General features: G+C 39.2%; 1 protein-coding gene across 1 annotated transcript in view; it reads left to right on the top strand.

The window, feature by feature from the left end:
- The window catches only part of LOC127974731 (band 4.1-like protein 4B), a 28,246-nt gene continuing 13,363 nt past the window's right edge, over positions 1 to 14,883 (top strand). Inside the window, exons 1-8 of the mRNA XM_052578219.1 lie at positions 1 to 910; positions 8,357 to 8,461; positions 8,760 to 8,802; positions 9,414 to 9,492; positions 11,756 to 11,800; positions 12,280 to 12,332; positions 12,461 to 12,581; positions 14,014 to 14,101. Coding sequence (XP_052434179.1) covers positions 662 to 910; positions 8,357 to 8,461; positions 8,760 to 8,802; positions 9,414 to 9,492; positions 11,756 to 11,800; positions 12,280 to 12,332; positions 12,461 to 12,581; positions 14,014 to 14,101 — 783 coding nt within the window. The 5' untranslated portion in view covers positions 1 to 661. The remainder of the gene's footprint in view (positions 911 to 8,356; positions 8,462 to 8,759; positions 8,803 to 9,413; positions 9,493 to 11,755; positions 11,801 to 12,279; positions 12,333 to 12,460; positions 12,582 to 14,013; positions 14,102 to 14,883) is intronic.

Below are 14,883 nucleotides of genomic sequence, written 5' to 3' on the forward strand. Positions count from 1 at the left end.
TTGGGGGGGTGACTTGAATGAGCGTGCGTGAAACGCTGACGATTGGCGCACACCGTTTCCTGCTAGCAGACTTGCCGCACTTGCACCGCACAGTATGAAGGATGTTTGATTTGTAGTCGTTGCTGGGGAATTCAGTGATGGTAGCTCTCGTGAAGATAGACCACTGTTTGTCTTACCAGCAGGTAGCGCTGCCTCGCGCACACTGACTCGAAGAGGGGAAAAAAGTTTGAGTGTTGCTCTGAGATTTAACGCTTGCGCAGAACAGGTTGCCTGGCCAGTTCCTCTGGTTGACTTACCTGAGAGGTACATCAGTTTCGGTCAATAACAGAAAGGAACTAACGCGCCGTCATTCCGGCGAACGCGAGAAGTTCAGTTAAAGCGCAATTATTATTTATTCGACCGAGTGAAAGGACCGGAGTATCCTCTCTTGTTTTTGCCAGCTGCACTCGTGTTTTCTAGCCCATACGCCACGAGGAAACGGAGCTCGTGACAGGTCGCCGTATCCCGACTTATCCCCACTGCATTGAACGGCTCAGTCCAGTAGACGCCGCCTTTCTTCGTCGCGGAAAGCCTGGGAAACAGCTGGATGCCTTCCTCTTGATCGGTCCGGTATCGTTGCCGTTTTGCCTGGTTGATTAATTTTGCTGTCTCGCGGGGAAAGATGATGGGCTTTCTGCGCAGGACGTTTAGCCGTCGGTCGAAACGACGCTTTCGGACGTCAGATGAACTGGATGGGACCGTCAGAGGCGGAAACGCAGTGCTTCAGGCGCACCAGCAGCAGGTGATTCACGCGCCGATCGTGGTGACCGGTGGAGCCGTGGTCCACATCCCCGCGGCGGGCAACAGCAAAGACGCCATCACATGCAGAGTCTTGCTGCTGGACGGATCAGATGTCAGTGTGGAGTTACCGGTGAGTGGAGCTTTTCGTCAGAGAAAAGTCACCTTGATTGATTTAAATGTAGTGCTTAACAGCAAAGTTCGGTTTTAACAACCTGTCACTGTGTGGCCGGCCGGATTTCCCCGTTGTTGGGTCCTGTCCCGGTAAACAGATGGTGCTCGTGCTCCCGTGCTCATGTTTACTTCCCACCTACAGCGACCGCTCAACCTGTCACACACAATCCTCAGATTCCCTCGAACTCTGGGAGCTTTCGCTGAAAATGAAACAACCTGGGAGATAAACACACGAGGAGTTCCCCAGCTTTCTTTCTCTCCCTCTCTCTGTTCAAGTGTTTACCAGAAATGATTTCCCATTTGAGGTCGGTGAACCAGTTAGGAACTTAACCTTTGGTCCCTGTTATGCAGCTCGCGCCATGTAATGTCTTTCACTTTCTGACTGACAGTTCGTCTGTTTGTAACTCTACGTGTTGTCAGTTCACTACTGAATGCCTCTTTTTAACACCACACCTTCTACTTAAAGCGTAAATTTGTGAATTTGAGGTATATCCAAGTAATATCCATTTACTTCAGTTTTGGACAAAATTGACTGATTGTATGTTTCTTCTCAGCCAATGAAAACATTTCCAAAGAACCCAAAACATTAAGCTCTGTCACCAAGCAACAGCCAGAAAGCCTGTGTCTTAAGAGTTCAAATCTTTCCTTGAATGTTTCTCAAAGTACAAAGCAACAAAACAAAAATATGTATATAGTTGCTTAAAATATAGTGATTAATAAAATAAAATGGATAATATAATTTCCTTCACTTGATAAACTGTAAATAAATAATAATTTAAAAAATAACTGAACATTACCACGTCATCTTTTTAAGAACTGAATTATCTAGACAATTAACAAGTGTGTTTATGTAAATACATGTAGAATACGCACATCTGTGTACTGTATAAGCTATAATGTTACTTCGGAATTTGTATGGTATGCTATTAATTTAACTAAAACTGACATCAATGCTCCTCATTGCAATCGAGTGCTTAAAGGGTGAGTTCAGCCAAATATTAAAATTGTCATGTGGTTCCAAACCTGTAACACCTCCGTTAAATTTCGGAACACGAGGTGTTTCTCAATGTCAAGGAAGGATCCTCGGAAGAAAGTATTTCGAGGATGCTACGTCATCGACAGCCGTCGAAGGACTGTTCCAATGTCGAGGATCCTCAGAATTTCAACTAAGGCTCGGTGTTCATCTTCAGTTCTCTCTTCACAGCAGTTCAGTCAGTGTACTGTTTGAGTAAATGAATTACTCCGGTATATTGGTTTGTTTGAACTCCGAGGGACTGTCAGCCACATTAAAAAAGTTAACAGCTTAAGTCATTTGTGGATTTATGCGTATTGGAGACGCAAACCATTTAAAACGATTAATTTCGATTTGGTGAACTGGTTCAAAAAGATCCGGTTACAACGAATGATTCGTTCACGAACCGGATATGACAAACTGCTTTGTTTTGAACTCTCTCACAACAGACACGGAAGAGAAGACAAGGATAGGATAGTGAGTTCTAAACCAAAAACAATGGCTGCATCTAAAATCACATACACTCTATGTAGGTACTTTTCTTAAATTTAAATACTTTGTGACCGTTAAAAATGTTAATTCTATATAGTATGAATGTAATCTAAACAATGCCACCAGACTATCGTAAAAGTTCTCGACTCTGCGTTTGTTTACTTGCTCAAAATACAATTCTGGCTTTGCCGCCCCCAATCAAAGTGTTCTGTAATCACTCCGGTTTAGCTCACTCCACGGTTTTTTATTTCCTTATTGCTGAACGAAAACCCACTTCGAGCGATCATGAAGTGAAAGAAAACACGGATGCTCCTACCGTCAAAAACCTTTTCTTCAGGTAAAATCTGCTTCCACATCACTCTGGTCTAGAATGCCTGAACATAAACTAATGAAAATTATAGAAAAATGTGTCAGAATATCGGCACTCTTGGAACGCCTCTGGGCCAATCAATTTAGAGGACTAGAACAATTACACAATTATATTTAAAGGTGAATATTTCCTTCTTTCAATACAAGACCTGTAAACACCTGAAGCTTGTGGCGCACAAGACAATATTATTGTTTTATATTGATTATTGATTTATAAACATGGCTGTCATAGTCAGGCAATGTTATGCCGTAGAAGTCTGAACATGTCTAAGAATTTATAAAAAGACTTGTTTGTCAGAACTTCAGCATAACAAATTAGGGCTGCACAATTAAATTAAATTTCTAATTGCGATTACAATTACATGTATGGATGTCACAATTACTTAATCGTTCAAAATCAACTTATGTTATTCTGCATCCTTAAAATGCATTGTTTTCCTTCTACATGTTATCTTAAGGGTTTTCCCCATTATTTTCATTTTAGTTTTAATATAACATTTATAATTCATAGTTTCATTCATTTTGTTAATATTTTTTTTTATAATTTTTATAATGTATAGGTGACATTTGAGGCTTAATCCTATTAGAAAAGCACAAAAATTATTTCAGTTAGTGTTTTCAGCTTGATATTTTTTAAAATAAAAATAAGGCATGCAGTTGCATCAAACAATGGTATACACATAATTTAATGTCAATTGTGATAATCGTAATTAATAATCACAATTACAATTTCAAGGGAATAATCCACAATTATGATTTTTGTCATAATCGTGTAGCCCTATAACAAATGAAGGATTTCTTTAATTTGATGATTACCAATGTCATCTGAGTTCCAACCATGAAACCTGATAACCAGTATAGCTTCAAAAGTTGATCAATTCAGTTTTATTTTTAATGAGGACTTTTTTGCATTTATTTGCAGATATTGGCAGTGAATAGACCTGAAATATATGTCGATCTATGTATGTTAAGGGTTGTAGGTCAACCTGAACAGCAGCACACCCTCAGGGTGTGTCCCAAATCCAGCCACTCTCCTCTCAATCCACACATAAAAAAATTTTGGCTTCATAATCTTTAATCAAAATCTGAAAATGCCCCCTCCCCTCTGCATTGGAGGACCTTCACTGATGACGTAGGCTTGAGGAATTGGGTGTCTGCTTTATCCGTAACCACGTCCCTCCAACTAACAGTAGACAGGCTGCCTGTGTGTTTGCGAGCATTGACAGTGCGTGAAAGGAGAGATGGCGAGGAGGTGCATTTTTGGTTGTGGAACTCACAGAACACTTTTCCCTTTCCCTAAAATTCCCTCGTTACGGTCCAGATGGCTCGATTTTTTTTACATTTCGAGGAAGGAGGGATAACAGAGTGGTCACGGATGTGCTCGAAGCACTTCACGTGCGAATGCTTCAAAAATTGGACAGAAAACGAAATGGGGTTTGTGAAATATCTGTCATTAACAGATAACACTGTCCCGTTAGTGTACACCGTTGGTACCTCACAAAGTTTGACGACGGTGAGTTGAAATGAACCATGTCTCATGCAATTGAACACACCTACTTATCTAGATCCAATCAGGTGCTAGTTGGAAAATAAGCCACGCCCACTATTTTCATCATTTATTATTCTGTTTCTCTCGGAAATACGTCACAACACTTGAGAAAAGTCGTTTGCAACTTCCGTTTCACGGGGACTTTAAGTCTGGGTGCCTTGTGGTACTCTTATAAATGTCAAAATGTGAAGTCTTTATCAAGACCAAATGTTAGCACAATAGACTAGTGCTTTCAGACTAGTGCTTTCAATTGAAAGAAAGAAGTACATTGTCTATAAATCCAAAGTCATTGTATCATTGTATTGTACTATTCGGTATGTTCAGGCATAGCAGCTGGACTTCGTTTTACATTTTTTATATATATATATATGATAAATTTACAACATGCTTTGTTAAAATAAATATGAATTTCTTTGAAAAAAAAAAAAATCTTACTGTCCCCCAAATTATGAATGGTAGTACAAATGAGAAAATGGCTTAGAAAATTGGAAGCCACTTATATTAGCAGCTTATTTAACATTGTCTTTGGGGAACTCTAAAATAATGTTGCATTTAATTGACTTATTTCTTTTAGTCTGTAGAGATGCTGATTCAGTTTACAGTGCACTGTGATTGGCTGATTTCCACTCAGGGAATACTCATCGTCCATCATCCTCATGCTCATCTTAACAAGGAGTTCTTGCCATTTCCATGGCCTATTCTGATCATGTGCTCAGTCCTTCGCCTCACAATATTCTCCAAACCAACAAAAGAAATCAGTCAAGCTCCATAAAATGGAACCAATCAATAGCTAAATTCCAAATTCTTTGCATGCCCTTAGCATTTTTGATCTCAGTGGAATGTCGGCCTTGAAAATAAATGGACCATCACACAGCTGCGATTATCTCCAAAATAGTTTATGGAGTTATTTCTTTGTGTGTTCTTTTGTGGTCCCCCTCATGTAGACCCTGCATGAAATAGAAAATACAGACTTTTGATCTCTCTTTGGCCTTTGAAGGTGCTCTGGGATTGTTATTATCCATCAAATGGCTTTTCAATAAGACTAGGTTTTAGTTAAAGCTGTAAAATTTTTAATGTGGCTGGCACTCTCTCTGAGTTAAAACGAACCAATATCCTTGAGTAATTAATGTACTCAAAAAGTACACTGACTGAACCGCTGTGAAGAGAGAACTAAAGATGAACACAGAGCCAAGCCAGATAATGAACAAATAATTGACTCGTTCGCGGAAAAGAAACAAACTTCCCATCACTACTGGTGATCCGAAAACCGATGCAACCGGTTCTTGACTCGAGAACTCGCTCACAACAGACACGGAAGAGAAGACAATGCTGAATAAAGTCGGCGTTTTTGCTATTTTTGGACCAAAATGTATTTTCGATGCTTCAACAAATTCTAACTGACCTTTGATGATGTTTTTATTACCTTTCTGGACATGGACAGTATACCGTACATTTTCAATGGAGGGACTGAGAGCTCTCTGACTAAATCTAAAATATCTTAAACTGTGTTCCGAAGATTAACGGAGGTCTTACTGGTTTGTAACGACATGAAGGTGAGTTATTAATGACATAATTTTCATTTTTGCGTGAACTATCCCTTTAAAATAACCGCGTCATCTGCAGGTCTAAACTTGGCAGAGAGAGAGAAAGCGCACAGAACTGGAAAGGCTTGAATAAAGCGAGTTTGGCTTTTGATAAAAATAATAGAGGATATAGCGCTGAAAGATATTTACCATAAATGACACTGATCACTTGTTATGTGATCCGCTCTGCTGTTTTGACGCGCTGTTCACTTAGGGTGCTTTCACACTAGCACTTTTGGTCCGCACCCGGGTTCGATTGATGTTAGAGTTCGGTTCGTTTGGATGATGTGAACGCTGTCTTCCGTACTCGGATGTGCACCCGCGAACCGTACCCGACTCCGCTTAAAAACGGTGGTCTGGGGTACGCTTCATGTGAACTCTGGTACGGTGAATGCAATCGTAACAAATCGCGGATGTGAACGGCTTTTAATGACAAATCATTTGATGAAAATGTGTGTTTCACTCACTTTCCTGATGAGCGTGACTCACGCGCTGCAAGCAGAGAGCTGTACATCTCATTTATGTTCGCCTTCAACATTCTTTAGAGCATTTTCAGTACATTCGTAAGACAGACGCAAGTACCATTATGTACCTAAGCTTTAGAAACAAAATGAACAGTTCAAAAAAGTAATACATAAAAGTGCAGAGAGTAATGTTCTGCATTTGCCGCCTTCTCTTGCCCTGTCGTTACCAAGCAACGGGGTAAACAGCTGCTGGCTTGATGACTCAAATATTGGGGGGGCAGGGGGAGGGGGGAGCAACCGAACTTGGGTTCGGACCAGGCAAGTGAACCAAGTGTGAAAGTACCCTTAAAATAGTGCTGTGTTATGGCTTGCGGCCTACATGGATGCTGGGGTGTGGATGCCGTCCTCCTTCTGAATATCAGTTATATAAGTATTTAAGGATAAAAGTCCATGAGTCCTTTCCCTCAAGCAGAGACAAGTCTGGATTATTTTCAAGTCGAGTCTGAGTCAAGTCTGAAGTCTATAAAAATGCAAGTCATCAACTCCGAGACACCAACTCGAGAGCGCATCTCTGGCCCTACGTGAAAAATGAATTGCCACCTCCTGTTAAATCAAGAAAGAACTGTGATTAACCACATTATTTTAGAGTTTAATTTCACTTGCCAAACTTAGGCCTGATTACTGCCAGACCTGTTGAATCAAGAAATCACTTAAATACAACCTGTCTGACAAAGTGAAGCATGCTTAAAGAGCAACACAACATGCTGCGATCTAAAGAGATAAAAAAAAAATGTAGAAACATTACATCTGGTGTAAAACCAACACTTTTCACTGCATTTAATAAAAAGAAAATCAAACCAACAGTCAAACGTGGTGGTGGTAGTGTGCTGGTCTGGGGCTGCTTTGTAGCTTCAGGACCTGGATGACTTGCCATAATTGATGGAACCATGAATTCTTCACTCGATCAGAAAATCCAGAAGGAGAATGTCCTGCCATCAGTTTGTGACCTCAAGCTCAAGCACACTTGGGTTATGAAGCAGGACAATGATCCTAAACACACCAGCAAGTTCATCTCTGAATGGCTCAAGAAAAACAAAATTAAGGTTTTGGAGTGGCCAAGTCAAAGTGCAGACATAAATCCAATTGAGATGCTGTGGCATGACCTTAAAAAGTCCATTCATGCTCAAAACATCCAATGTGGCTAAAACAATTCTGCTAAGAAAATTGGCCAAAATTCTTCCATAACGATGTGAGAGACTCATTGCTAGTTATCGCAAACACTTGATTGCAGTTGTTGCTGCCAAGGGTGCCACAACAAGTTATTAGATTTTAGGGGGGGGGGGCAAACTTTTTCAGATATGGACAGCTTTTTTTCCCTTAATAAATGAAATCATTATTTCAAAACTGCATTTTGTGTTTATTTGGGTTGTCTTTGTGTAATTAAACTTACTTTTATCTTAAACATTCAAGTGTGGAAAAATATGCACAAAAAAAAAAGAAAAAACAGGAAGGGTCAAAACCCTTTTCAAAACTCTGTATATATACGTGTGTGTATATATTTGTGTATATACATCTCATTTAAATGGAACAATTTGTAAATTGTATTGATTTTATCTGTTTATTCTTGTCTATATTTTCATTGTATGTAACCTGATTAAACATAAAGATGTTTCTTCTGATTGAAAGAAAAACATCAAAATTCTGAGATATTTTAAGCTATATCCCTCAGCTGTAGTGAGTGCATATGAAAATCAATGTAGCATGTGCATCACTTCGCCTAATCAAGGCCATCAAGCCCTGCAGGCGCACTGGAGCAACTTCCTGCCGACGACGTGCTCCACAGGTGTCCCCTTAAACTGTCACAAGATCACTGTGTAGCGCCAAGCTTGCCACACGCAGTGATTAATTTGTACTTTTAAATGTGTGTGTGTTTCAGAAACACTCCAAGGGACAGGATCTGTTTGATCAGATTATGTATCATTTGGATCTGGTGGAGGCTGATTACTTCGGCCTGCAGTTCATGGACCCAGAGCAGGTTGCGGTGAGTGTTACTTAATGAGCGTTCGTATACGTGTGTGTGTGTGTGTGTGTGTGTGTGTGGTAGTGACCTGTTTTTCTATAAACTGCAGCTCTTAGACCAGAAATGAGCAATGGAGAGTGTCAATGTGAAACAGCCACTCAAAATCTATCAGAACAAAAGGATTTTTTATCAGCACTCCGATAATAACTCCTAATAACAAAATCTTTGTCTTGTTTCCTCTCCTTCCCTCCCACTGTCTCCCCCAATCCTCCCTTGCTGTTTTCTGCTCTCTTGTTCTTCACATTTCCTTATGTTTCAGCAATGGTTGGATGCAGCTAAGCCCATAAAAAAGCAGATTAGACGTGAGTAGTCTCTCACACACACACACACACACACCCTAATACAAGTAGTTATTGTGGAGTTTTTTAGTCAGCTGGTCACAGATGGCTGATGACCTTGGGCTCATGATCTACTGTTGCCTTAGTGACTAGTGGCAAGCGTCTATGAGTGAATACTATGGGTGTGACTGGAGCTAATCCCAATATATGCTGTGCAAGACATACCCCACACAGTTGTTAGATGGAAGAAGTGGGAGATTGAAATAGCATCAATATAATTTGATTTCGGCAGTGATTTAAAATATTTCAGACTATGCAACTTGTGTGCAATTCAAAAAGGAGTAAAATAAGACCATTGATTCAGTCTCTCTGGTGGTTTTTCTATATTATAGTGTAACTGCAGTGCTACCCTTCAGAATGGTGTATGCTTTATAACACTTTTAAAAGCCGTTGAGTCACACTGAATCAACATTAGCTGACTTGTCTCTATGACAACAATCTTTCATAACCTTCAAGGAGAGCTTCTTGTCCTTTTTCATTTAAAGTTTATGTACTAATTTCATAGTCACTGACATTGGGTGTCTGTTTTATTCCGGTGTACACATAATCTTACTCGTAAAATCTCTTTTTTGTAGATGGATCTCAATACAGATTGTTTTTCAGGGTTAAATTCTATTCTTCAGAGCCCAATAACCTCCACGAAGAGTTCACCAGGTAAACAACAGTAGTAGTCATATATTTCTAACTGTCTTGTAAAGCGCTTTAATCAAACTAAGATTTTTGTAAGGATTAATTCACCCAAAAATTAAATTGTCATCATTAATCAGTACCATTTTGTTTAAATCTCACCTACTTTTCTATGTGAAACACAGATGATGTTTGTATGTTTTTAAACAATATCGTGGTCTCCACAAGTTGATGAAAACTGCAGCTATAAAGCTCCAAAATGACAAAAAGGTGCTATTAAAATATAATAAATGTCGTCCATATGGTTAATGCACTATACTGTCTTCTGAAGTGACGTAAAGTTAAAATATCATATAGCTTCAGAAGACTGACATACTCTTGAGTGTGAGTACATTTGTTTTTTGGGGGTGAATTATTCTCTAAATGTATTAGAGATGAATGATATATCAGCATCATCAAATGCTTACTCAGAGTTCATCTTTAAAAACACTTTAATTTAACAATACTATAAACTTAGCAAATCTCAAAATTGTCTTATTGTATATTATAATGTTGTGGTTCCTAAATTCATTTAAAAATGTATGGGTATATTTATTTATTATATTCTGTTTATATATATATTGGCCAGATTTTATTAGTTCATCCTACACGGTGCCTAGTGAAAGTTTTCACAGCCCTGCATTTTGTTTTTACATTTTGTTATGTTGCTGCCTAATGTTAAAATGCTTTAAATGTAAAAAAAAAAAAAAAAAAAAACAACAACACACACATCAGTCTACACTCCATACATCATAATAGCAAAGGAAAAAACAGGTTTTTAACATTTTTGCTAATTTGTAAAAAATAATAAAACTTAAATGATTCCATTGCATAAGTATTCATACCCTTTACCTGGGTTTGTTGAAATTTAGCTCCGGAGCATTCATATTGCTTGTAGATGTTACTACAATTTGACTTAACCTGTGGCAAATTCAATTGAATGGGTGTGATTTTTGAAAAGGCTTATGTACAGGTATATTATGTGAAAATTGAGACTTAGTATGTGTGTTAGATAAATGAGTCTATAAGTGTATAAATAGTGTTTGTTCCACCTGAATGACTCCATTGTCGTTACAGTGCTGTTCATGATGGTGAGTGGGGGGAGAGCAGGGGGGTTTCTCCTTATGTCCACGGTCATCTCCACAGTTTTGGGAGTGTTGAGCTCCAGGTTGTTAAGACTGCACCAGACAGCCAGCTCTTTAACCTCCTGCCTGTAAGTCTTGAATGAGGCCGATGAGTGTAGTGTCGTCGGTCTTTAGATGTGCAGTCATCTGTGTAGAGGGAGAAGAGCAGTGGAGAGAGAACACAGCGTTGAGGAGCTCCAGTGCTGATCGTATGAGATCCACAGACAGACGGAGGTGGGCATGGAGAGCTGAGTTAGTTTGGGCAGGAGGAGGTTTGGAAAGATAGTGTTTCAATAATGGTTTAATAATGCTTTATGCTCCTCAATGAAGGTAATTTGCAGAAAGCACCTAGAGAACTCTCAGACTGGGAGAAACAAGATTTTCTGGTCAGATGAACCTCAACCTCAAGCATCATATTTGAAGGAAACCAGGCACTGCTCATCTCCTGCAGAGCAGCCTCCCAAAAGTAAAGTGTGCTGGTAGCTGGTCTCATGCTGTGGGGCTGTTTTTCAGCAACCGGGACTAAGGGACTCGTCAGAGCAGAAGGAAAGCTCAGTGCAGCAGAATATAGAAATAGCCTTAATGAAAACACAGTCCAGGGCATTCAGAAGCTCAGACTGAGAAGAAGGTTCACCTTCCAACAGGACAGTGACCCTAAGCACACAGCAAGAGTGGCTTATAGACAACTCTGTGAATGACCTTGAGTGGCCCGACCAGAGCCTGGGCTTGAACCCAATCAGATATGTTTGGAGAAACCTGAAAATGTGCATCGGCCCCCAAATGCTAATGAGCAAAGCTTGTCACATCAAACACAAAAAAAAATTAAAGCTGTAAAGCTGCTTCAACTAAGTACTGAGTTAAGGGTATGAATTCTTATTCAGTGTACTTATTTCAGATTTTTTATTTTTAATATCTTTTTGAATTGGTGCCAATTCTGTTTTTGCTTTGTCATTATGGTGTGTGGAGTGTAGCTTGACGTGGAAAAAAATAAAAAAAGTAGTTTAACGTAAAGCAGCAACATAAGACAAAACATTAAGGGGTGGGAATACTTTTGCAAGGCACTGTATGTATGCTAAATTATTTGACCTATGATATGACATTTATGTTTATGTAACCATTTTTTGAAGGTATCTCTTCGTACTGCAGCTTAGACAAGACATACTGTCCGGCAAGTAAGAAATTACCCTTATCTCACAGCCAGACATATACAAACATGCACACGTAGTGGAAAAAGAGAGAGAGCCTTTCATATCCTCCTTTTTGCCCTGTGTCACACCTCTGACCCTCCCTCTGTTACGTGCACACACAGTAAGGCAGGGTTTCTACCGGGGTCCAATAAAAGTGCTTGTTTCATTGTGTATAATCTGGGTCTGGTCTCCTGGGTGCTGCTCTGCTCCTTTTTAATAAAAGAAACTCAGATGAGAACCAACACACAGCTTCTAATTTAAGAGCAAAGATACGCTCCGACACACTTTCCCACACAGGGGGCACACACTTTCTTACATAAACACGGGGTCTCGTCATCTCACATTTTACAAAAGTGTTTGATGACTACGTTGTTGAATGCTTTGAAAGTTGCCTTCAGTAAGTGACAAACACATTTACTTGCTGTTTTAAGGATCATTAAGTCCTTGCCTTCTTCCCTGAGCAGGTTAAAATGTCCATATGATGTGGCTGTGGAGCTCGGGGCTTATTGCTTACAAAGTGAGTTCTATGTGTTTTATGGGCAGTTTGGACTTTTTTTTTTTTCATGTATTTGCATATTTACAGCAGATTTTTGCCTTTTCATTTCCATTTGTATTCTATTTCCTTTCTATTTCACGTGTTAATAGGTGAACTTGGGGATTGTGATCCATTAGAACACTCTATAGCTTTGGTATCAGAGTTTCGCTTTTCACCCAAACAGACGGAGATAATGGAGGCAGACATCTACCGCAAATGGGCTGAGTGCAGGTATTTCTTATTCCCAATCTTAAAAATAAAAATTTCTAAATGGGGCTTTCCTCTGATGTTAAAAGCATTGATGCCAGTAAAGAACCTGCATTTTTTTGTGTATGTGTACTAGTGTACAGTTTGGCAACTAACAGTACTGTATGTCCTGAGATACAAGTTGAAATACTATGCATCTTGAATAATCATAGCCAATCAGAACACATTTGGGACCAGATTTACTAAACAGGGCAAATTAGCATTACAGTGCAATTCCATAAAAGCTCAGATGGGAGGGGAAAATTCTGTGGGTGATTTACTGACAAGGTGTGCATTAAAGAACATCCTTAATGACCAACGCAATCTACCAAGAGCAGCGCAAATTACTGCCTGATTTCTTTTTTGCATTAAATAATGCCGCAAATACCAGTGAATAGACGAGCGCAAATATTAGTAAATCTTGTTACATGATTCATTTAAATACTTTCCTCCCATAAATTTAACAATCGAAAGTGAAACGCCTACAAATGCATGTTCAATAGGGTGAGTCGCAAAAATAACTGTCCAAGCCTTTTCGGTGCTAATTTCCCACTGTGTGTCTTTAGTGAATCCTGATGCTAGTTTTTAATGCCAAATGAGGGTTTGCTCTGGCACAAGCTGATAGTAAATCTGATATAAAAGCATTTAATCAATGAGCAAGCGACCAACCACATGTAATTTAACAATCTTGTTAGGATAAAAAGTAAGATTAACAGAGATGTATTGCTTGATGCTTTGTCACATTGCACCTCAGATTGTGTAATACTGTGCTTGTGTGTTTTTTGAACGAAGTCCTTAGAATGACTGAAGTGTCGGATTTAGTTTCAATTAGATTTGGACACTTTCATTTGCTAGTGATAATCACACTTGAACTGTTTACATGCATTTAACTTGAACTGAAAACTCGGTCTCCCTGCGGTTTTAATTAAATCCTCAGCTCTGCATTTGACCCTGTTTTAAGAGGAATCATCAGCGTGCTACTGTACAAGTACGTGCTTAGCTGCAGATCATTCCCTACAGATGAGCTGTTGCATTTGTTAAATGGGTCTGGATTGTTTGTTGATCTTGGAAATGAAATTAGAAATTTTATAACTTTATAGACCTGGGGGTTGAAAATATTCAGTGCAAGGAGAAAATAAAGGCTTGAATTGAATTCTTGCACATTCTGTCAGCCAATGTAGCGATTTGAGCACAGAGCAGAGGTATGATGTGAGAGGATTTCCGGAGGTTAATAACAAGTGCAGCAAGACTTTGGATGCGCTTGATGGGACATATAGTAAATGCTGTCAGTCTGTACAAGAGGGAGTTGCTGTAGTCAGGCTATGAAATGACAGGGCACTGGACAGATTTGAATGATGAGTTATGATTTTCATTACTGCTCATGAATTTGAATGTTCACCAGTACGTCTCTCTACAGGGGAATGAGTCCTTCTCAAGCTGAGCTGAATTTCCTGAATAAGTGCAAGTGGCTGGAGATGTATGGAGTAGACATGCACTTTGTGAAGGTGAGATCACTCCCTGTAGTTAATTTACATCCTTCCAGTACTTGAATTTCAAGGAGTTCTAAGAGTGTATTTAAATTCTTGGTTTCATTTTTATTTCTTATCTTGCACCCAGTTGTACCCGTTGTACCACAATGGGAGAATTAAACACCATGAGACTATGAGACCATGTAATACCTGCATTACATCATTTTACATCAGCATTATACCTACTTAAAAGCTGCATTTGTGTGACGATTTAATTAGATGGTCAGATCTCCCTCTTTCCTTGCTTGGGAGGATTACTGTTAAGATGAATATAATGCCCTGGTTTCTTTATCCACTACAGATGATATCTATCTTATTGCCAAATAAAAGAATTACAGAATGGTTTAGCTCATTTATATGGAATAAGCGGAAAGCCAAGACAAAATTTTCAAAACTGCAACGCTCCGGTTCTTTGGGGGACTGCAATGAGCCAAATGTCAGAAAACACCAGTTGGCCTGTCAGCTCTGATTCATAGCCGAATGGCTCAAAGAGGACCTAAATCTATTTGGCTTGATTTAGAGGCTTAACAGTTACCTTGCCCTCTACAAAATCTGTTATCTGAAGGTAATTAAAGTTAAGTAAAGAGAAAATTCTGTCATTAATTACTCGCCCTCATGTTGTTCCAAACCTGTAAGACCATCATTCATTTTCAGGACACAAATTTAGATATTTTTGATGAAACCTGAGAGCTCTTTGACTAAAGACAGTAGGGCTGCACGATAAATTGCATGCAATATTTAATACATATCTTGTCAGT

The sequence above is a fragment of the Carassius gibelio genome, chromosome B16 (genome assembly GCF_023724105.1).
Source record: "Carassius gibelio isolate Cgi1373 ecotype wild population from Czech Republic chromosome B16, carGib1.2-hapl.c, whole genome shotgun sequence".
Classification (NCBI taxonomy): Eukaryota; Metazoa; Chordata; class Actinopteri; order Cypriniformes; family Cyprinidae; genus Carassius; species Carassius gibelio.